The 25,657-nt window shown below is 34.7% G+C and overlaps 1 protein-coding gene across 2 annotated transcripts in view; it reads right to left on the bottom strand.

The window, feature by feature from the left end:
• Positions 1-2,422: 2,422 nt before the first annotated feature.
• The window catches only part of HELZ (helicase with zinc finger), a 288,871-nt gene continuing 265,636 nt past the window's right edge, over positions 2,423-25,657 (bottom strand). For both annotated transcript variants that reach the window (XM_021000986.2, XM_021000987.2), the window contains exons 30-31: positions 16,784-17,036; positions 2,423-10,056 (exon numbers count right to left, since the gene is read on the bottom strand). In XM_021000986.2, the coding sequence (XP_020856645.1) occupies positions 9,725-10,056; positions 16,784-17,036 (585 nt within the window). In that variant the 3' untranslated portion in view covers positions 2,423-9,724. The remainder of the gene's footprint in view (positions 10,057-16,783; positions 17,037-25,657) is intronic.

Genomic DNA, 25,657 nt, shown 5'->3' with positions numbered 1-25,657 from the left:
CTACTTTCAAGGTGCTCCTGTTGACTGTCTTCTTCCCTAAAGAGCATGCTGTTAAGAGAAATCTTTTCTAGGTGGCCAGCACCCAACCCTGGGACTTAGGAATTACCTATGAGGTAACTGCTAAGACTGGAAATGTTAATTTCTCAGTATACTTAGTTGTTGGCCTGTGCTCAGAAAAGTCAACAGAATGGCAGAAGGCAACCAGTACTGCAAGGTCTAAGGCACTCCAGTCTCAGTCCCAGGTTTACAAGATAATATATCCCAGTAAAATGTACTTCTGCTTTATGTCACCATCACTGCTAGGTAGGGGGAAGACAATCCTTTTCTCTACCTTCAATCCTTTGTTGGAAGTCTAAAGTAGAAAGAGCTTATGGAGATGTGTCCAAAAAAAAGGAGAGAGGTAGAGCTATTTGCATACCTCACTCTTACAGACCAAAGAAAATAGGTTCCTCTGACCAGAGTCCATCCTGCTTCCATTCTCAGTCAACTACCATCTTCAACATAGCACCAGTCACAGGGAACCAGTGAGGAGTTCACTGCATCCTCCTAGGAAAGTGCTAGCTAACTAGGGCATATGTCTAGCTCCATGGTTGGCAGCCCTTTCTTGCAAAGGGGCATTCCTTGTCCCATTAAAATGAGTAGGGCCCTCATCAAACTGAACAAGGATTTTCCTAATTCTTCCTACCATAATTAGAACCCAGATACAGAAAGCATTTCATTTATGTATATTTCATTTAGTTTTTCATGTATGTCACCCCCCCCCCACTACAGAACACATAAACTCCTTGAGGTCAGGTTATGTCACATTTTTATCTTTATACCCCCAGTAAGTAGCACAATGTTGGACACATATTAAATTCTTAATACTTGCTGGCTGATTATCAGAGCTCTCAATTTTTCTTCTGGCAAATGCCACCAGTGTATAAATTGGACTACCGTGCTTTCTTGTAGGCTTTTTCAATCTAACATATCTTATTGAGACATAAATGTAAATCACTTTGCAAGTCTTAAAGTACCATTTAAATGTTAGTCATTATTACTGTTGATAAACTACAACATACATGTGAATTTTTAAATTCTAGGAAACAGAGTATATAGCTATTAAAGAAATTAAGACAATGCTACAAGACTTAAGCATCATAAATCTCAGACTGCTTATATCATCATGAATTAGTGGTAAGTTTTCATGTAGTTTTGATGTATTTGAGATATTCCTGTTTTAGGAATTTAAATGCATTCCACCTTTAATTCCAGACCTCTTTTCCACTGAGCCAAGCCCCTTATTCATTCTCATGCTTGTCCTGAACATCATTATACAAATATTATATTATAGTATTTCTGACAAATGGTGATTGTTTTATCAATTATTTTGTTTGTTGATTAGTTTTATTAATTATTTTTCCATTAATACCATTCTTACAAAGAAGCTCCCAAGGGCACCAAAGTACCTGAGTATATCAAATTTGGATCTTCCCTCTGAAAACGGGAATTTCTAGAATTTGTTTCTTCATTCTAGGGCCAATTCTTGCAGTCCTCCAAATCACCCCATTTTATATATAAAGTGGTTTTCTTCCTTAAATTCATAGATTTATGTCATCTGATGCCAAGTGACAGACCTTGTTTAAAAGATCCTAATTCACTGCAAAGAATGAGAGTTATTGTCCTGATCAAAAACAGACTATTCTGTCTATAGAATTCAAGCCTATTACATTCAAGTTTGATTTAGGGTGCCAGCTTAATCAGACATTAAAAATAAAATAGCCAGAACACATAAAGCATTCTATAACTTGCTACAGCTCTTCAAAATTGCATCACAGCAGACTCAGATAATTATCTCTTCAACAAAAACAAGATGTCTTAACTCTGAGCCATTTTGTGCATAGATTGCATCATTTTCTTAGTCAACAAAGAATGCCTGTCACATTCCAATGTCAAGTACTACACATACACACACACACACACACACACATCTCTGAATGTATGTCAGTTTGAGTTATGGAAGAAATCCTAGTCCACAAAAACAAGCTATTGATAAGTGATTTCTCATTCATAGCAATTCATTCTCACATTCAAAACATCTATGTTAAATGACTTACTATTTGAAAGATGCTTATTGTCTACTGGTCACTAATACATTTTTCAAGCTTTCACATTTCCCAGTATTTAGAAGGTCAACAAGACTTTTTGATATTGCTGTATTCCAAGGTTTTAAGGAAAATCACAAATCTGTAAAAACTTTCCAAATACAGCATCTTGGCTAAATTTTCTGCTCAATTTTATTAAAAAGGATTTTTACCTAAAAATACTTTATTTAAATCCAAGGACTTGCCTTGATTTCTGGGAAAACCCTAAATCCTGAGCAATCTGAGAGGCAGTAGAAACAGGAAATTTGTTCACACATAATACACAGATAATCATGACATTATTAAAAAGGTATTTTATTATAAATACATTTGAAATGTAGCAGGAAAATACATTTTGTGTTATCATTAAACTTTAAAAATAAAACAAAAAAGACTGCACCAAGACAATGATTACACTGTAGGTACTGTAAGCCCCATTATCTGAAAGCATTTCATGAGGAATCGAAGTGGCTGAAATTAATCAATCTAAAAATTAAGCTTAAAAAATTTCTACAGAGTAGCTTTAGGGTCAGGTCACTATTATGGAACATCAAAGTTGCTTTCACTTTTAAAGATAAATTCTTTTGGGTCTTGGAGCCTTTCAAATGAAGTACCAGTTAACCTCAGGGGTAAAACAAAATTATTTAGATGCTGTTTCGTTACGAGTAAAGCATGATTAGATACCTTCAAAACTAGTAAACGTTTTCCTTTTAGGAGACAGGAACTTACCACTTTTGTTTTCATACAATCACTCACAAAGCTATATTGTTCCTTTTCTACACACCACCCAATAAACTTGCTATGCAAAAAAGTAGCATGAATTGGGCTAAACAATTCTGGATAAGAATGATATTTTTGCATGGCGTTGGTTTTTTAAGTTGCCACGTTTGATAACATACTGGCTTGGGGATCAGAAGAATAATGAACGCCCTATTATACAATCTACTACCTTCATGATTTTGACAAGAGGTATTTCAAGCACCCTATTTGCCCAGGATACTATAAATACTTAAGGGATAATAGGTCTCCAAAAAAACCAAGTCAGACAGATGCTCAACACTAAAAGAAAATACAGTACAACTTCATAATCTGGATTTATTAGAAGCAAGTGAGTATTGGACTCCACTTGCATATTTTCAAATCCAGCTAATCTAGGGAGACCCTTGCAATACACAGGAAAGTGGCTCTAGGGGTTAGACATATTGGAGAACACCTTCAGCACAGATAAAATAATTTAACAATCATTCCATTTCCAATTTCCTATAGAGGTTCCTTATGCAAGACATTTTGTACAGCAAAGCAGTACAGATAAACTGTAAATCCACATTGGTGGGCCAAGATAAACAAAGCATTAAATAGGTAAGAATTTCACACTGAAGATTACTAATCTTGCTCTTAAAGGACTACAGTGATAGGCATTCTACATTGCTCACTGTTTGCCTTTTCATAAGCCTTTTACCTTAAAACAATCTTCTTAGTGCTTCAGGAACTCTAAAGTCAAACTAAAAACTTGAAGATGCACCTAATACCACCAAAATTTCACTGCAGGGTGAATGTTAGTAAAAACAACAACAAAATCTTAAAACAGGTAAGGCACCTCATTTGATTACATTACAGTTTCCCTCTCATCACACCTTAACTTATCCAAGGTGTGTGGATGGCATGCTCCCTAAATCTGTGTATGTATGAAAACATTATTTAGTAATCAAAGTCAATACTAAACTATCTGCCACATTTTGTTGATTTTATGGATGACCCACATCTAGGATCACCTATCCCAATACTTCTTGGTGTGTGTCCAGGGAGTGTAAAACATTTTAATATTAGCCTGAGAAAAACATAAAAACTGAACTCTAAAAAGTAATTTATCTAATTATCTGTTATTTGGGATAATCCATTTGTATAGTGCCAAGTATATTTAGGAACTTAAAATGCTTTTCTGTTGATGCTTCTCCTCTATTATAGACAAATCAGGATCTAATCATATTTTAGCACCAGGCAACAATATCTACACTGCACCTCTCCTTTTCCCTCCCCTACTCCAGAAAAATGCACTGATAATAGTGTGCAATAAACCAGAGTCACCCTGAAATTGTAAGAGCTTACAACTATTGTCTCTCTGAGAGCCAAGTATACACAGTGGCACCACGCCAGAAAGTACAATCAATCAGTTTAAAGATCTCTGTGTCAATATTCTGTTCATAGTATGAGAGTTACTGAAACAACTGTGGTCCAATAGCTTTGTCTTGCCATACTCTGAAAATGCAATGTGGAAAATAAGATATTCAATATTCTCTTTAGGTTTAATAATTTTCTCTTCAAGATAGATAGATTTATAAACAAGGGCTTAGTTTTTACTAGATTTTCTATCCTATCAACTTTATCATGTGGTCTTTATTCTTGATTTTTCAGAAACATGGGCAATACGATTATTTTGGTCTGTTTTTTTTTTAATTTTTGAAAGGAATGAAGACATAATTTATTTTAAAAATCAATCCATCTTGAGACAAGAATTTAAACTGGCTCGCTTTTTTCCTGCTCCTATTAGGTACTTCCGGGTTAGAATACATGGCCAATGAGGTCTCTTTCAACTCTGAAATTCTGTGATGCCTGCCCAGTCAAATGCATATGAAGAAACAGAAGAGATAATGGATCATACTTTATATAGGAGGTAGAAAGTCTCAAGGAGTGTTCCAAATACTTAACAAAAAATGTCACTTGGGTGAATGAATGAACTCATAGATTGGGACTTACTGACTTTATGCCAGTTTTTGTACCAAAACAAACCCTGTTCAGAAAACTATAAATGAAGATGCGTCTGATGGTCTAACAACTTTCAGACACCTGAAACTATTGAAATATGCATAGTTCTAGTTATCATAATTCTTTCATATATGACAGTGTCAACACCAATTTACTTTTCTAAGTTCAGTGTCATTTCTGACAAAGAAAATTCTGTCACCCCAGCATGAATCTGCCTCTTTAAATTTCACGTTCAGATTAGTGTCAAAATGTTTAAATGTCTCAATGGGTAAAAAACAAACATTCAATTTGGCATTCTGATTTAGAAAGGATGTGTATCATTTTTTGAATGTTATTTATCTCTTATTTAATAAGAGACAATATTAGTAAATTTCACTGAATTGAATGAGAGCTTCAGAATTGCATATGAAGCAGGGATGAAGGCAGCAAATGGAAGCTTAGCAGCATGCAGTAGAATCACAGCAAATGTGCATCTAATCTTGATTAAAGAAGAAATAGGAGAATTCTACTAAAAGGAACATTTTTCTAAGTTAGCGTTATTCTTCCTCTTCTCTCTTTAATGCAGACATTTGAGATGTCACTAGAGGTGAATCTACCGGTGATTTTTTAAAATAAAAATTGTGGCTAGTTCATTTTCATTACTCTTGGTTTCCAGAGATGGTTCATATCTTGATCATATAAGATAACGGAAGGTAAAAACTGGACTCTGAAATTTTTCTTTAAGGCGCAGGAGGGGAATATATAAGATGGTAGTAGATATGTAAGTTTTCTGCATATCAAAGGTCAACTCAGGAAGAACCAAATGTCCAAAAGAAGAGGACAAAATGTGTTCTAAGGATTAAAAGAGGGAACTGATAAGTGTACCGGATACCCTTTTAAGGCAGAAAATTACATTCTTTGATTCATTAAAATTTTTCACTTTGTCTATTTTTTTCTCAGCGTCTCCTTTCTATCAACTCCAATATGAAACAATGTTATGTAATGGGTGTCTATCCTTTAAAGTATTATTTAGTAAGTTGTTTACTTAACAGTAATAAAAATACAAGAATTCACCCTGAAATCTTCTGTCCACTCCCTGACAAGCCTCCACTATAGAATACAAAAGAAAATTCACATAAGCCTATAATTTTGCTCCTGAGATACATAGAAAGTATTAAAATAGGAAGTCAACTTGGCTATAATAATTCAATATTAAGGCTGAGATACTAATTATACCCAAAGCTAGGAAATTCCAATAACTTTCTCAGCAAATCTAGCAGGGAAATGTTCCCATAAATAGGTCTTTGAGTTTATGATGTAATTGATTATGTGTATACAGTAGGATTTTTTATTATTTTATTAAATCTGCAATTCTTTGAGAAAAGCAGTTAATGCTTACATTGAATCTGAATGTGTTCTAGATCCTCTGATGCAAAAGCTGCACAAAGCACTTTGTTATACAAACACAAAAAGGGATAGAATAAAGTATATCTGTGAGGGAAAAAAAATAAGGTCAAATAAGTTTAAATAGTTATGAACTATTTCATTAATTACCTCTCCCCCCCAAAGAAAGTCCTCCTGCAACAATCTGAAAAAGGAAGGACACGGAAAAAGCAAAGCCTTAAGAGATATTGAAAAAATATATATGTATACATATACGTATATACGTATATGTATACATATATACATATATGTATATACATATATACATATATATACATATACGTATATATGTATACATTTACATATATATATGCAAGAGTGACAGAATGAACTTCATACTTGCTAAAATTCATGTTTAGATTAGGAAAAAAAATTCTACATGAAAATTTTATTTCACAAAAGTAATTGAAAAAAAGACATTTGAATTTTAAATTTTCATGTAGAAGTAAAATTAAAAAGTAAAATGAATAAAAATTCTTCTTGGCAAGAAATATTAGAAACTTCAGAGTGCTACAAAGAGCAGAAGTACAAAGACAAATGAACACTTTACCTCATTTGAGAAAAATCTGCCCTGGAAAGACAATGAACTGGTAGCACTTGGTACTACTGAAGGGCTATTATCAAGGATATCTTTGCCCTTAATTTAAGTCTAAGAGCTAAAAGACTGAACCTGACAATATTTATATCTCCAGATTTTATTTTATTCACAGGTGTTTGTACTACTTCTCAAACACCAGACAAACAGAATCAATATTTAGAGAATACAGCCACACATCACCTCCAAAACTGTCTGAGGCTATTTGTTTTTTGCTTATTAAAAACATTTGTTCAAATTTTTTAGAAGCTACTTTGTACTCAATAACAATCTACTGAAGAGTGTGGTATGAAAGCAGGCATTAAATAGTGATGATAAAGGTTAAAGAGTAAGCTTGTTAAAGGTTAAAATAAATTTTTAGTGCAGATCCCTGAAAAAAAAAAAACAAACACTAGATGGAAACAGCATCCTTGGCTATGAAAACAAACTGAAAATCAAGTATCTGCTACTGAAAAACATTTGCACTGCTGGAATGTTGTATTATATGTGCTTTAGATACATACATACATATGTGTATATATATATGTATACACATACATATATACATACATATTGCAAAATTTCTGAAATAGCACTTTGAATGGATCTGTCACCTCAACTTTCACAATAGCTTCTTTATCACAAGCTTTGATTATCAGTATATTTGCATAAGTTGGTAGGCCATGCATGTGGTCTCTTCCAGGGAACTAGTTAACTAAGTCACAAATAAACAAAAATTAGCAACTGATTCTTTTTAATGTTCAAGTATGGTAAACAGAATAAAGAGATTACTCCAAGAGCTGAAAACCCTGAAGTTACAGTGCTATCTTAGTATTATGGAAATGCATTTGAAATCTAACGCATTGTAGTCTTGCACATTTTATAAGGACATCATCACAGGCTAGAAAATTCACATTCACAAATAACTGTAGACCAGGAACATAAAAATTCCACATTTTAAAATTCTTACTATATTCTGGAAATGCTCATCATATTTGAAAAGGGTTGTTTTTATTCTTTTACTTTTGGTTACATTATTGTTCATAAGAAATAAATTATATGGCTATGTCTGCTCAGTTTGGCTCACAAATGGAAAATGTGTTGTACCTCACTGGCCTGCTATTCCAAATGTGATTTATACCAATCCTTCAAAATTGTGCAGGCCACTGAGTATGAGTTGATTACCCATTATTTGCAAGGTGAAACTGCACTCACTGCTCATTTTTTCTGTAGCTTACTGACTTTCAACCAAAGGAACTCTCCAACTCTAAAAATAGGCAGAGATCACACAGACTTTTAGTTAAACTCAAGTCCACTCAAATGAGAGAAATCAAAGGAGAGAAATTATTTTGACCCTTGCTTCTTGCCAGTTCAACTTTATAAATGTGTTTCTACAACAAAGGATTGTCAATTCAAAAACAGTCCTTGGATAAGCAAATGTTTTTTGAATACTTTGCCATGTGGGCTAAGTTGACTTGCAATACTTCCCATTCTCATTAGACAAAAAACATTAAAATTTAGGGTATCACTTCTAAAGGATGGACAGTGTACAAGACCACAATGTCTAAAGGTTAAACTTTTCTTTGGATTTTGTCCAAAGTTCATTTAAAATGTTTTATAGGCTGTGAAATACTTAAGATATCTATTTCAATTTAATCTTTAAGGATAAATCCATGGAGTGTTTATGAATAACTAATTCACATGAAAACACAAGGATCATTTTTTGTCATAATGAAGATTTAGCCAAATTTGGATACAACTTTGGCAAACATTATACCTCTTCTTCAATAATGTTCCTCAAATAAAATAGTTAGCAAATATTTGAATTCCATATATAATGTCAAATTTTAATGTAAACATCAAATAATGTACCAAAAATTTCACTGGAGAAGAAAAAAAAACCCAAAGTGGCATAACTCTTTATACCACTGGGAAGGGGAAAAGGGGAAGCCAAATTACAAACATTTATACAAGCAGAGTGGGGGGAAAGACCCACATATTTTTCTAAGCTCACGCAGTTTTTTTTTAAAATAATTATTAATTCTACTAAGCACCAATATCTAAAAATTATTTTCAGCTTCATGATTCATTTTTAAAAATCTATCAAATTAACATTAAAAACAAGCCTGAAATAGTAGCTTGCCCAAAAATAAAAGAGGGCATTAAGTACACCAATGCTTTTTTGCATATTTAAAAAACAGTGGTATACTCAATGTGTCTGCAAAGAATACCTTTAACTCTATCCTACAGTGGATGGAGATTACAATACCACATCATACAGAATCTAAAACTATAAAAGTCTTAGAATGCAGCATCCTTTCACAAAAAAACTGATAAAACTGAAAGTATTTAGAAGATGCTGCCCCTTTATTTAAAAAAATTAAAATGAATTTAAGCAAAAGTAACATACATTTGTACATCAACTGGCCATTTCTGGTACAGAAACCCAGCATTGTATACTAATGTTATTGAATAAATGTAAATGCTACTTACAATTTTTTTTCTTTTTAAATACAATTTAGATAATTTTTTTCTTTTTTTTTAATAGTTGCACAATTAACCTTTTAGCTGCTAGCTTAACGCAACATATATGTAACATTACACAAATTTAAAAATATTTGTTGTTCTACATAAAAGCTGTCAAAATTCTGACCCACATTGAAAATGCAAAATAATGGGATAAAGTTAAAAAATTAGTTTCAAGTCTAGCAGCAAAAGCATTAAGTAAGGATATATTTACTAATATAAACAAAGGAATAGTTGCAACTACAGGTGAAGCCCAACTATATTAATCCTACTGACACAAACAAAAAAGGAAACATTCTCTCTTTTAAAAAACTGATTATTTAAAATAGGAATAAAAGCCATTGCTACCTGATGAACTACCTAAGCTAAGCTCCTGAAACAGAGACAAAGGGTCACTCTTCTTTTTCGTCTGTTCAGGTGGAGGTTTGGGCTTTGGAGGTGCCCGTAGAGCACTTGCGTAGGACATAGTAGGCTTGTTCCCCCCAGAACTTGGCTGGCTGTTGCTATTTGATCCCACAATCTGCTTGTTGGGCATGAGGGGTGGGAACTGGCCTAAATGCTGCAACATGCTGTAGTTGAAGGAATTGGACAGCTGAAGGTTTTCAGATTTCAGATGATCCTCAGAGGATTTCAAGGGCTTTGATGGAGCTAAAATCAAAGAAGAAACAAAAGCTGATTTAATGATAGGTCCTCAAGTTATAAACCATCTGATTATCTCAAGTATGTGACAATTAATTTTCACATATTCTTGGACTTCTGTAACAATATAAAAGATAGAGACTTTTATTACATAACGTAAGACATTGATAAAGATGGAAAAAACATAAACAGCGTTGAAGGGGCTATGCAAAAAACAGGCACATTAATATACTGTTGTTAGAGCTGTGAACTGGTCCATCTATGGAATTATGCTAAAAAAAAAAAGGTGAAAAAAACAGCTATATCCTTAGACTCAGAGATACCACTGCTAGGAGTATACCCTAATGAGCTCAAAGAAAAAAAAAACATCAAAATATGAATAGCAGCACCTTTTGTAGTAGCAAAGAGCTGGGAAAAAAGAACTAAACCTAGATGTCCATCAAATAAGGACAGTACCTGAGTATAATTTGTGTAATACTGAATTACATGTAATATTAAATTATTATAATAATGTAACTGTAATATTCCTGGGCCACAAGAAACAAAGAATACAAGGAATTCAGAAAAGCATAGGAAGACATGTAAACTGATGCAAATTCAGAAAAGCATAGGAAGACATATAAACTGGTATAAAACCAGGAAAACAATATATATCTCCTGGATTTCATGAAGTTCAGAAATTCATCATTCTCCAAGATAAAATCTATTCTAAAACTCACACCTCCTCATCAGCATACCCTGCTCCTGGGGTCCCTTCCTCTCTCTGATCAAAGAGGGTGGCAGTTGGACATTGGAGAGGGCATTAACCTCATTATTTCCTACCCAGTTGCCCTCCTGGGTCTCATGATCTCCAGAAACTCATCATTCTGCAAGATGAAATCAGTCCTGAAATTCACAACTCCTTAGATCACTTCCCACTCTCTCTGTGCTCCAGTATCGCCCTCCCCATCAGCTTCTTTTTATATGTTATCCTTCTCCATTAGATAGCTTTCTTTGTGTCCCCAATTTTAGCACAGTGTTTGGCACATAGTAGGCACCTAATAAATGTCTACTGACTATACACAATGACTACAATGTAATGGAAAGGACAAAAGAAAAACGAATGTCACAGAACTGTAATGACTAAGTGGAGACAGGAAAACATATCTCCCTTCCTTTACAAAGTTATGGATGATGAGTGTGAAATGTTGCATGTCAATTCAGACATGGAGAATGTGCTGGTTGGTCTGGCTAAGCTGCACTTTTTTTTCCTATTAAAATCTTTGTCATAAGGATAGCTTATTGTACAGGTAGTTTTATCTCTGATGGTAGAAAGGGTATATCTGGAAATAAAGGCATTCCTAGGGCCTGGCATATGATAAGAGCTTAAAAAGTACGTAATGAATTGAATGCCAAAAACCACTACTAAACCATTTCAAAATTTCTAACACTCCTGAGGCTGACTAGTCTACCTTCTTCCCCCTCACATCCCCAACACATGCCCTCTAATTCCAACAAAGTCACTTTCCTTATAGTATGAGTTGCAGGTGTGTTCATTCCCTGATTCCCTTGCTCATGTCTCATGTTACTATCCTCACCTGGGATACCTACAGCTCCCTCCTCCACCTATCCAAATTCTTCAAGTTCCATTTTCTCCATAACATAATAGAGGTAGCATAGCTTAGTGGGTAGGGCACTGAATTTGGAACCAGGAAAACCTAATTATAAATCCAACTCCTTCCTCAGACACTTACTTACTATGTGACCCTGGGAAAATCACAAACTCTCTGGGCCTCTGTTTTCTCATCTAGAAAATAAGGGGGTTGGACTCTTTTGTGAGCCACATTGCTGATGAATTAACTCCTCACATTTCCACAATATCAGCCAGGATTCTTGTGAACAAAGAAGCTATGTCGTAGACGTGGGGTAGTTTGAGTTAATTTTACTCCCACATGGACTGATCTAAGAACTCGCTATGGGCCCTTCAGACAAGAAAGCTCTAGGCTTCTGAGAGGGGAGCTCTTGAGCCCCTGAACAACGTTACTGCTCATTGTTTTTAACTTCCTTGCTGATGGCTTTCACATGTTTTTATCTTTCTATGAATTGTTTTTTAACTGCTTTGGGAACTGCTTTCACCTGAATATATATGAATAGTTTGGTTTTTTTTTAATGGATTGTTTATTTGACCCTCAAGCTCTGAATGATCCATTCTACCAGACACAGAACCAAGGTGGCAACAGACTTTAAGGTCCCTTCCACCTCCAAATGGTCCTCCTATGATTTAGCCTGAAAGGGGCATTTAAAATTATCTAGTCTGGGGGCAGCTAGGTGGCGCAGTGGATAGGGCACCAGCCCTGAAGTCAGGAGGACTTGAGTTCAAATCCAGCCTCAGACCAAACATTGACACTTACTAGCTGGTGACCCTGGGCAAATCACTTAACCCCAATTGCCTAAAAACAAACAAATAAATAAATAAAATAAAATCATCCAGTCCAACCTCATCATTTTATAATGGAGGAAATCAAGGCTCAGAGCCTGAGGTCACAGAGATGTAGGAGGACTGTGAATTTGTATCCTCTGACTCCAAATCCAGTTTTCTTTCTAAATACCACAATATTTCCTGCCTGATTACTCCAACTCTTATTGCTCCCCCACTCCACAGAATTCTTTGTTGGTGAGTCAGGAAGAGGTAGGAGAGTTATATTCTGTACCAACTAATTTATACCCTCTTATTACTCACTGCTCTTTCATGGATGTTAGTCTTATCAACTAGACTGTCAGTTTAAAGAGGAGGAGAAACCTACAGTATTGAGCATGTTATGTGTTCAATATATACTTGAATGGCTGGTTGGGGAAATGATTATCAATTAGCTTATTAAATATTTGTTATTCAGAATTCAAACTATTATTTTGAAAGAACAAAGAGGACAGAATTACTCTTCTAATAAATACTGCTTGCTAACTTAATAATACTGTTTAATATTCAGATATTCAAATGGATCTGTGATCTCATCAATTCAGGTGTCTCTTCTAAAGACGCAAATCACAATCTATTCATGCCTACTCATCTTGTGCAAATGAATGTTCATGTCTTCCTAAGAGTTCACCACCAAGAGTCCACCTAATATGCTCTAGAAAGACCTTAATTTAGAAAGGCCAACCTCATCTGTTGCATCCTGGGCTGTCACCAGCCAAGAAGACTGCCTGACTACATGTCTTGCCACTGGATTTTAATGACTCTGGAGGAGTAAGGCTAAGGACTTTGCACAGCTCTGCCTCACTTAAATCCAATTCACACAGGAATCAAGACATCACCCTCATGAAGTCATTAGTCCTCATCAAGAACAAAGGACAAGGGGCATGTAGGTGGTGCAGTGGAGAGACCACTGGCCTCAGGAGGACCTGAGTTCAAATCTGGCTTCAGACATTTGACATTTATTAGCTGTGTGACCCTGGGCAAGTCACATAACCTCTACTGCCTAGCCAAAAAAAAAAGAAGAAACTTGGAAAAAAAAAGAGAGAGAACAAATGATAAACAGAACAGAACAGGCCTTCCTCACTTTCTCCCAACATCAAGAAGGTACTAGTGAAGAACTCTGGTTGTATACTTGTTATCCCTCACTTTTGTAAAATGACTAGTCCTTCTTCTTCTCCTATGATAAAATTCTCTGATGAAGTCTTTTACTCCTCTACTTCTTTGGAATTTCTTGTTGGTTTCATGTTGCAGCCTGCTCACAACTGTCATATGGTTTACATTGTCCAATGTTGGGTACTCATTCTTAGTTTTTCAGAGACAGTAGTATTCCATGTTCCAATTTCTTTTGTTCACGAGTAAAATTTTTCAGTAAAAGAGCTTGGCAATTTCATGAAATCAATATAAACCACTTTCCTCTTGCACCATCATCCTGGGAAGCAACCCCTAGATAAGCCTGGAAGGTGCTCCTACAGGTGCTATAGCCACATCTCTAGAAGACGCAGAAAAGAAAGTTCTTGTCACCAAAGTCCTTGGCACTGTCAAATGGATAACCTTCAGAAACCAATGTTACTTTATCAGTGGAAATGACATTAAAGAATAGGCATTACCATCTGTTTTGCTGCTATACTCTAAGGACCAAGGGACCTTTCCATCTGACTTTCAGGTAAAACCTTCCATCAATATTGTCTTTCCTCATTAGAATATGAGCTCCTTGAGGGCAGGGGCTGTCCTACTTTTCTATTTGCATCCCCAGCACTTAGTAAAGTGCTTTGCAAATATTAAGCACTTAGTAAGTGCTTCATTCATTCATTCCTCTTTCTCTTCAACTCTGGGCCAAACTCTATCCATCTATACTGTCTGTCCTAGACATACTATTGGGTTGGATGTTGAAATTTAGCTAATAGGCATTCTTCATCTACTTGGTCTTTCTTGTGTGGTTATGACAGATACAAACTCTTTTAAGTGTTTACAGATCTCTCCTAGAAGGCTCTGTTAGATAGTAGAATTTAACCTTAGCACTGGCATTATCCATGTACAGATACAAGGATTAGGGTTCTCCGTTCATATTCTCAGAATCTATTTCATTTGCCTACACAGCAACAGTAAGTTACCAAATATCTCCTGTATCCAGCACTCCCACTGGCAATTCAGAGGTTCAAAAGAAAAAGAAGATATGTGGACGTGAAACAAAATATATATGAAACAATTATGTCATAACATAGTCCCTGCCAGGTCAGTTCACTCCTCTTAGCCTGTTTCCTCATCTATAAAATGAAGGTGCTGGATTACATGGTTTCTAAGACCCTTCCCCTCTAAGATTCTATGGTTCTATAATTTAACACAGTCATAGTTCAAATGGCTAAGTATGGAATCTTGAATCCAGGCTTCTCCTGCTTTCAAGCTGAGTATACTTTTCACTATACCAACCTGCCTTTCATATGTAAATGGCTCCATTCACCTTTAAAAGCTTAATTTTAGACTTTACAAGGCACAACTCCAAGCAGTTATTAATATTTTCATTCTATTGCATTCCTATTCATTTATGTGTTCCTCTCAACAATGATTCCAATAGAAAACTATGCTTTAGGACATGCCTGACTGAATTAATAATACATTTAATGAAGTATTTATAACTAAGGAATTTTGTGACTGTCTTCTGACAATGAAAATAAGAATTTTATCAGACAGGGCAATAAAATGAAATGAAATAAGTCTGCGTGCTTGTTTTCTTTTTAACTTATCAAGTCAAATCAGAATCTTAAAGTTTCTGTCCAAAGGTCACTACAACATATATTGAGAAGAGAATAGCTACAACGACAAAAAATTTTAAACAAATTTTAAGTCATCAAAACGCATCTTAAAACAATAACCTAAAACAATAGCATACACACTCACATATTCATACACACACACACATTACACTTGCCTCTCCAGATACATATAAAGCATTATATTTTAATGTGTACTGACTGAGTCATTTCATACAACAATTCTGGAAAACCTGCCTACTGAATAGTTAAGTATTCTGAGTAATTAATGAAATTGCCTTACTACTTCCAATGCAGTATAAATCTGTTACACATTTTCACAAAGAGGTCAGTGATAATAACAATATCTTATTTTCAGATAAACAAAATTAAATTTTTATACAAATGCTAAAACAATTCAGCACTGAAATTCGCTTGAAAGATCACAGACTTTTTATAAGTGTCTCTATGTTATAAGTAATAAAACAACAGGACGCTCAAACAAATCAATTACTTTTTCTTTTACAGTGAATATTTAAAAGAAAGAAAAAAGAACACTGATTTCAAAGCTCATGGAAAAGTGCCAAATAATTTTTGGATTGCCATGTCCAGTTGTTGTTGTTGTTTGTCCTTCTCGAAGAGAACCATGACTGCAGGGAGGTGCTGCTATGACACGCAGGTGACCTGGATTTAAGTGAGGGTGGGCTGTGTAAAGTCACCAGCCTCACTCTCTCCTCTGGAGTCATCTGGGTTCAGCGGCAAGATACAGAACAGAATGACGAGAGGTGGCCTGGATGCAGTGGGAGATCTTGGTCTTTTTCAGCTGAGATCTTTCACAGGTCTCAGTCTGACTAATGCAGTGATTAACAGATTATAGGCATATGGAAAACATTCACATGCCAGGTTTTTCTGGGTCCCAAACTTGTTACCTTGCTGTTATTGTTGCTTCAACTGTGTCCAACACTTTTAGGGTTTTCTTGGCAAAGACACTGGAGTGGTTCGCCATTTCCTTCTCTAGCTCATTTTATAAGGAACTGAGGCAAATAGGGTTCAATGGCATTCCTAGGGTCACACAGCTATTAAGTATTTGAAGTCAGATTTGAAAGCAGGAAGATGATTCCAGGACTGGCACTTTATCTGCTGCCCCATCTTTCTGCTATAAAACTATTGTTCTATATAATAACAGAATCTACTATTTTCTCGTTAACTAATTTTTATCATTTATTTGTATTATGTTTTACTGAGTTCTGAAGGGCAGGTAATTTTCTCTTCCTTCCAAATACTTGCCTGGGACTCAGCCACTTGATCCATTCGGTAATAGGGCAGAAACCAACTGGTTTGGCATGTTTTGTTTTTATCCCATGCATGTAAAGTATAAGCCTGACTCAAGCAGATGCTCTACTTCTCTCAAGCATAACTAACCAGACTAGATACTGTCCAAAAGCAAACACTGGGAGAGGAGATAAAAAGAGAGAAGATGAGGGAAGCCAAGGAAATATGGAAGTCTAAGGGAAGCTAAAGAGTTTTGTCTTACCTAACAATTCTCTGGGTGGGGCTGTTCTGCTGGATCCATTGCATGGGATGTTCTGATGTGGAGCAGATGAGGTGGTATTTACCCACAACTCCGGTGATGAATAGTTGAAAGAAGATTGGTTATTATGGTCCTGATGCTCTTTACACTGAGCAAGACTGTCTTGAGGAGTATTTAACTCTTCAGAACAAGGCGGTACTGAACTAGATGAAATTCTTCTTTGGTACAATGGCCTGCCTGGTCCTCGTGGTTCATACTGCATGAAGAAGGACATTTTATAAATTAAAACAATGCATTTCCCTCATTTTTTTTCTTTTAAGTTCACTACTTTCTTTTCAGCACACAACAATATTTTTCTATACGGTGTGTCCCAAAAATCTTAGTGAATTTTTGGGATATCCTGATTTAGGAAGAAATTCTTTAAGAATATTCTTTTTCAATACTCTTTTTCAGGAATACACAAAGTCAAAGGCAATGTTGTGAAATAAAAAGAACACTTAGCTATCAAAATACATGGGTTCAATTACAGGTTCTAAGCTTGCCACCTTCTGTGATCTTGGTTACATTAGTTAACTTTTGGGACCATAATTTCTTCACCTACAAAATGGGGGGGGCTGGATGTGTAAGGTTCTCTAAGACTTCTTCTAGCTCTAAAAATCTTACGATTCTATGTAAAACCAAAGAGTGAAAGAATAAAGGAACACACCTGCTCATTTCTCCTGGAGACATTTCAACTCAATATGCCCAATCAGTTGTTAAATCTTGTTGACTCTATCTCCATAAAATCTCACTGATAAATCACTTTCTGTCCATTCAAATGGTTACTGTCTCAGTTCAGGTTCTCATCATCTCTAGCCTGGACTATCACTTCTTTGTCAAATCTTAACTGGTTTTCCAGCCTCAAGCCTCTCCCTCTCCCTCTAATCCAACATAACTGCCAGTATGATATTCCTAATTGACCAAGTCACTCCCCTCCTCAGTAGTTTCAATGGAAACCTTTTTCATGAGACATCTGTAAAGCTCTTATAAACCTTAAAAGTGCTATATAAATGCTAACTACTACCACTACCACTATTACAACAGGAATCACAGGCCTGGTCCAAAAATGATAAATAAATATGCCACCTTGAACAACTCCCTGATTTCATCTTGCTTTATATGACAATTTCTCCCAAAGTCCTCATTCTTCTTGACAACTAAACTCACTTAATTTAGTATAATTTAAAATTAGCTATTTTTAATTCCTTTGTCCAGGTCATTAATAAAATTATTGAACTTCATGAAATAGTCTGACCCAACTCAAAGATAATCACAAAATGATTAAGCACCAGGAAAATTTGTGATATAATGTATAATATACAATATAATACACATACATATGTGTGACCACATTAAATATACAAATAGAAAGATATACACATATATACACATTTTACCAAAGCTTCTCAAAATAAACCATTAAGTCCCAAAATAAAAATGAAGTTTTCCTTTTTATCACCAATATTTTAAAAATCCACCAGGTGCTAGGCTATCATTGCCCACTAGGGATTCATATTATAAAATCGACCTATGGATTCCAGAAAACAAACCCTCATCATTCTCTTACTGAGGGCAGATTATAAAAATAAAAAATTCAAAGAAATAATCAATATAAAATGCTCCAGGTAGTAGTGTCAACAAGCAAATACCAACTTTTTGTAGCTACTAGTCAAATGTATCCACTTGTCTCAAGGCCTTTTATAGACAGGAAATGTTATAAATCAAGATGTGAAGGTTGGCATAAGAACAAGTAACAATACTAATCAACTATGGCATAAAAAAAAATCCAACACATCTTCTAAATTAAAAGAAAATACATTCAGACAACAGGGAATCTGGTGATATTTAGCAAGCCCCATAGAAGATGGCCTCTAATAATGAAGATACTAATAAAGATAAGTGCTTCAATGAAGCATGAAATTTGCTTTAACAAAATGTCCTGTGAACTGCTTTCATCAATGTCTTTCCAGTTGTCGGTGTCCTTGTTCCTGTTGTTGTTTTTATATGAAATGCACAATACTAGCTAATATAATGCTTTAAAGCAGGAGTTCTTAACCTTTTTCCTGTGTCATGAACTTCTTCAGTAGCCTGGTCAAATCAAATCAAATCAAGAAGCATTTATTAAGCTCTATTATGCACCACACACTGTGTTAAACACTGGGGATACAAAGAAAAGCAACATCTGATGAAACCTATGGACCCCTTCTCAGAATAATGTTTCTCAATGCAAAAAAAAAAAAAATTAATGCACTCATGGACCCCAGGCTAAGAATCCCTGCTTTAAAGTTTCAGTAACTGGATAGATATGACATTGAAGGTCAGCAAAAGAGGTCAGAGTTAGAGTACAGCTTAGCTGATGTAAGCGGCATGAAGAAATGCATCTTTTCAGGAAATAACCTTTCCTGAGAGTAATTTCATTTTTTAAATTTTAAATTTTTTTTTTAGGCAATTGGGGTTAAGTGACTTGCCCAGGGTCACACAGCTAGTTAAGTGTCAAGTGTTTGGTCTGAGGCCAGATTGGAACTGAGGTTCTCCTGACTTCAGGGCCGGTGCCCTATCCACTGCGCCACCTAACTGCCCCCCCCCGAGAGTAATTTCAGTAGAGGGGCTGCATTATGACAGTCTAGTAAGCATATTTTCATCACCTCTTCAGTGATAAAAATTTCATCACCTCTCTACTGATAGCTTCCTAACTGTTTTCCCTGCTTCCAGTCTTTCTCCTTTCCAATCCACACAGATGTATTCTTAAAGTACAGGTCTGACCATGTCCCTCCCCTTTTCAAGAAGCTCCAGTGTCCCCGAGATACAATATGGACTCCTTTATTTAGTAAAAGCCCTCTACAATGTGACTCCAGCTTGCTTCTCCAGTCCTTTTGCACACGACTCTTCCTCACTCACTCTATCTTCCAGTCAAACAGGCTTACTCACATGACCTTTCATTTCCCTTTTCTATTGTCTTTCTTTAATTTCATCTCTCAGTATCAACAACTTCCTTTGAGAACCAACCTAAGAGCTACCTCCTAGGTGAGATCTTCTAACTGGAAATTACATTGTATCTACTTTGTATATATCTTGTATTTACCTACTTAAGTACAGGCTGTTTTCCCCAAGTGAAATGTAAGCCCAGTGAGGAAAGGGTCTACCTCTGTGTTTTTGTATCCCTAGCACATAGTAGACACATAATAAATGCTTGTTGAAGATAAGGTCAAAATGGGTACATGATTTAGACATAAGGGATGATATCATAAGCAAATTAGGAGAGTAAGGAATAGTTTACCTGTCAGATCTATGGAGAAGGGAAGAATTTATTACCAAACAAGAGATAAAGAATATTATGAAACACAAAACGGATCATTTTGATTACATTAAGTTTAAAAGTTTTGCACAAACAAAACCAATGCAACCAAGATTAGAAGGAAAACAGAAAGGTGGGAAACAATTTTTACAGCCAGTATTTCTGATAATGGCCTCATTTTTAAAATATATAGAGAACTGAATCAAATTAATAAGAATATAAGTAATTCCCAAAGTGATAAATGGTCAAAGGATATGAAAAGGCAGTTTACAGAGAAAGAAATTAAAGCTATCTATAATCACATGAAAAAAATGCTCTAAATCACTATTAATGAGAGAAATGCAAATTAAAACAACTCTGAGGTACCACCTCATACCTATCAGATTGGCTAATTTGACAGAAAATGAAAACAATAAATGTTGGAGAAGTTGCAAGAAAATTGGAACATTAATGTTGTGAGTTGTTGAACTGATCCAACTATTCTGGAGAACAATTTGGAACTAGGCCCAAAGGGCAATCAAACTGTGCATTCGCTTTGATCCAGCAATACCACTACTAGGTCTATATTCCAAAGAGATCACAAAAAAGGGAAAAGAACCCTTATGTACAAAAATATTTATAGCCGCTCTTTTTGTGATGGCAAAGAATTAGAAATTGAAGAGATGCCCATCACTGGGAGAATGGCTGAACTAGTTGTGGTATATGAATGTAATAGAATACTATTGTGCTATAAGAAATTATGCGCAAGCTGATTTCAGAAAAACCTGGAAAGACTTACATGAATTGATGCTAAGTGAAATGAGCAAAACCAGGAGACCACTGTACACATCAACACCGTGCAATGATTAACTACAATAGACTTAACTCTTCGCAGTAATACAATGATCCAAGACAATTCCAAAAGACTTATGATGGAAAATGCTAACCACATCCAGAGAAAGAATTATGGAGTCTGAATGCAGATTGAAGCATACCATTTTCACCTTTTTTGTTTCTTCTTTCTTGTGGTTTTTCCCTTTTGTTCTGATTCTTCTTCCACAACATGACTAATGTAGAAATATGTATAACATGACTGTACGGCCTATGTCAGATTGCTTACTGTCTTAAGAAAGGCTGAGAGGAGGGAAGGAGTATGGAGGGAGGGTGCAAGGGAGAAAAATTTGGAACTCAAAATTTTTACAAAAGCAAATGTTGAAAACTATCTTTACATGTAACTGGAAAAAATAAATAATGCTTGTTGAATGAATACAAAGTAATAAGTTACATTTACATAGCTTCTTTTTCATAATTAGCTTAATATCTCATATTCATTTGTTTTTAATTCATAGAATGACAGGCCCATAGATATAGAGAGAGCTGGAATCCTCAGAGCATACTGATGAAGCATATCCAGACTATGTACTGTATCCTTTCTCCATTACTTCAAGTATCTGTGCCATACTTCCTCCGGGTTTTTTTTGTTGTTGTTGTTTTTAAGAAGAAATATTCTTTGTACAAGATTCATGGTTCTTTCATTTTAAAATGTATGTTTTCAACATTTTATGTAGTGCTGTAACTGTTACCAGAACTCTGATATTAATTAAGGTGTATCAAATATGCCCATCAATTAATAAAAGTAATTCACGAGCTGAACCAGGAGAACATTGTACACAATAATAGTCACATTGTGCAATAACTAATATTGATAAACTTAACCCTTCTCAGCAATACAGGGATCTAAGACATCTCCAAAGGCTTCATGATGGAAAATGCTATCCACAAAGAAAAAAGAACTATGGAGTTTGAATGCAAATCGAAGCATACTATTTGCTATTTTTTTTCTTCTGTTGTGTTTTGTTTCCTCTTTCTGGTGGTTCCTCCTATTGGTTCTAATTCTTACTTACAACATCACTAATGTGAAAATATGTTTAATAGGAATGTATATGTATAGCCTATATCAGATTGCATCCCGTCTAGGGTAGAAAGATGGGGAGGGAGGGGGAGAAAAATTTTAAATTCAAAAATTTATGGAAGTGATGGTTGATAATTCAAAAATAAATTAATAAAAAATAAAAATAATTCACAAATATCACAATAATTGTTATCTAAATCTTTAAAGATCCAAAGAAGAAACCTTTAGTCATTTTAAATATTAAATCTTTATATCTGAAATTTAATAGTGATGAGCTATGGGCTATAGACGGGTAGAGTTAAATGAAGAGACTAAGTAGAAAAATAATCTTTTACCAAAACAATAGAGAAATGTTCAATATTAACAATACTGACAATATGTTATGCGTAATTATAGCTTATAACAGCAGTAGCTAGGGGTTTTCTTAACAGAATCTAAAAAGCAATGTAAAATTATACAGCAATCTTAATTGACTAAGAGCTCAATAAAATGCTGAAGTCAAAACTTCTTTCACCCATTCCAAAACTATAGCATAGTTTTGTTCAAGACGACATATTCTTGAAAAGAACAACTATTTGATGGCAATATTATTTTTTAACTTAAACAGGCATATAAAAATTATTTGGTTTATCCACGTGCACAGAAGCTTAAAATTTATAAAGAACACTGTTTTCAACAAACCTGAAGAGAAGGGAAGAAAATAACATTCAAATAAGAGGTAATAAAGTACAGTGTTAGCTATTATTATTATCATCATGAAAAAACATATTATATTAGAGGGGAAATATGTCAGGCCCATTGCTATGACATTTTGAGCTATTACAAACTGATTTGCTCTTATTCTCCTTCAAATATAAAATAGCTCTGTTCTTAAATACAGACTCTCTCTAGAAAGCATCCCTTAAAAAGAAAAAAGTCAGTTTCGACAGTTCAAAAGAGTAGTTCACAGTAGTTCTATCCACAGCTATTTAAAAGTTACCTCTAAAGAATCATAATTCAGTTCCCCAAAAGAAAACTGGCTTTTATCAATCTGATGGTAGGAATTTAAAATTTTATTTTTAAAGTACTTTAAAGAATAAAGCATTGATTATATTTATTTTATATTATACTTCATTTTTTCTGTTCAAATCTCTGACGTAATCTAGAAATCAAGATCTTGAATGATCTAGAAGAGTGAAGCTTTTTACTAAAATTGGTTTTCTCATTAGAAAAAATAATTTGGAAATTAATAATTATTTTCAACTAAAATTATATTTATATACAACAGTACAGTACAAAGGATCCAATCCTAGAGGTAAAATTAGTATAATATTCACATTTATTCTGGGTTCTAGTCTTGGCTCTATCATTAATTGTTTGTGACTTCGGGCAAATCTTTTCTTTGGGATGCAGTCAAGAAGTAAACTGGAAGAAAGAGCAAATTAAAACAAGAAGAAGAAGAAGAAGAAGCTGACCATGAAGAGCTACTATGGCAACAGGGAAGCTCAAGACAAAACGCAGGAGAAAATTACTTTACATCATCTACAAGCAAAGCCTCAAAGAGAAATGCAGCTCAGACACAAGTCCAACGAGAATTCCTAGAAAAGTTAAAGCAGAATTAAATGAGCTAAAAAATTATTTAAAAAACCAAGTGAAAGCAGTGGAGGAAAGAATGAAAAAAAAAAGAAAAAAAAGAGCTATGGAAGACAGATGAAAAGAGAATTAAATGCTTGGGGGAAAAAAGGCACAAAACTTTACTGAAGAAAATAACTCACTGAAAATTAGAATTGGCCAAATTGAAGTTAATTATTCCCTAAGATGACAAGAAATAATAAAACTAAAGTCAAAAGATTGAAAAAAATAGAAGAAAACATGAAATATCTTAAAAGGGAAACGACTGACTTGTAAAACAGATCAAGAAGAGACAATTTGAGAATCACTGGACTAAATGAAAGTCATGAACAACAAAAACAAACAAAAAGAACCCAGACATCATATTTCAAGAAATCATAAAAGAAAACCCATCTAGATATCAAAAAAAACAGAAGGAAAAGCAGAAATCAAAAGAATCTACCAGTCACCTCCTAAAAGAAACCACAAGATGAAAATTCTGGGAATATTATAGCCAAAATTCCAGAGCTCCTAGTTCAAGGAAAAAATTCTTCAAATAGGCAGAAGAAAGGATTCAAGTCCTGACTGTGGATCATGTAAGTAAGGATCATATGAGATTTAGCAGCACCATTAAAAAGGAGCGAAAAACTTAGAATATGATATTCCAGAAAGGCAAAGGATTTAGGCTCACAACCAAGAATAACTTACCCAACAAAACTTAGTATAATCCTATAAAGGAAAAAAAATGAATCTTTAATAAAATAGAGAACTCCTAAGCTTTCCTGAAGAAAAGACAGGAACTGAGTAGAAAATCTAATATACAAACATAGGAGTCAAAAGAAGCACAAGGTAAACGAGTGAGAAATCATAAGGGACTAAACAAGGTTAAACTGTTTACATTCTTATGTAGGAAAAAGATACAAATACCCTTCAGAATTTTATCATCACCAGGGGTCACAGAGGGAGTCTAATTAAACAGAAAACCTCAGTGTTGTATTTAGACTATCTTAACACAAAAATAAAATGGGCAGGGAAGAGGAATGCATTGGGAGAGGAGAGAAGAGGAAGAATAGGGGAAATTACCTCACATAAAGAAGTTAATACAACAAAGAGGGGGCAGTTGCTTGGGGTGGGGGAGGAGCTGATGGTATTTGAACCTCACTCATATGAATTGATTAAAAGTGGGAAGAATATACCTACACACAGTTGGGTACAGTATCACATCTTACCCAAAAAGAAAAAATAAGAAGGAAAGGGGTTAAGGAAAAGGAGAAAAATCAGAGAGAAGACAGATTAAGGGAAGCATTAATCAGAGGCAAAACATACTATTAAGAAGAGAGAGGAGATAAAAAGAGAAAGATAAGAGAACAGGACAGAAGGAAATATGTAGTAATCATAACTCTGAATGGGATGAACTCACTCATATAATGGAAGAGGATAGCAGGATGTCTTAGAAACCAGAATCCAACAATGTGTTGGTTTCAAGAAACATACTTGAAACAGAAAGATACACTCAGTTAAAATAAAGGGCTGGAATAGAATACAATACGCTATTATGCTTGAAGTAAAAAAGGCAGGGGTAGAAATCATGATCTCGGCAAAAGCAAAAACAGACCTAATTAAAAGAGATAAACTGGGAAACTATATTTTGCTAAAAAGTTACCACAGACAGTGAATTAATTAAGAGTCAACTCTAAGCATAAATGTAGCAAATGGCATGGTACCTAAACTCTTGAAGGAAAAGTTAAATAAGTTACAAGAAAAAAACAATAGTAAAAATATAATAGTAGGAGATCACAATTTACCCCCTTTGAGAACATGATATATTAATTCAAAAAATAAACAAGAACTTAATGACCTGAATAGAAATTTAGAAAAGTTACATACACCAAACCTCTGGAGAACACTGAACATTGAATGGGACTAGAAAGGAGTTTACCTATTTCTAAGCTGTGTACAATAGCACATTCACAAAATTGGCCATGTATTTAGGAAATAAAAACCACACAAATGTAGAAAAGCAGCCATATTAAATGCATCTTTTTCTCAACCATAATGCAAT

The sequence above is a fragment of the Phascolarctos cinereus genome, unplaced genomic scaffold (genome assembly GCF_003287225.1).
Source record: "Phascolarctos cinereus isolate Bilbo 61053 unplaced genomic scaffold, phaCin_HiC Scaffold_5;HRSCAF=322, whole genome shotgun sequence".
Classification (NCBI taxonomy): Eukaryota; Metazoa; Chordata; class Mammalia; order Diprotodontia; family Phascolarctidae; genus Phascolarctos; species Phascolarctos cinereus.
Note: the sequence above shows the minus strand (reverse complement) of the source record. Positions and strands in the feature narration are given on the sequence as shown.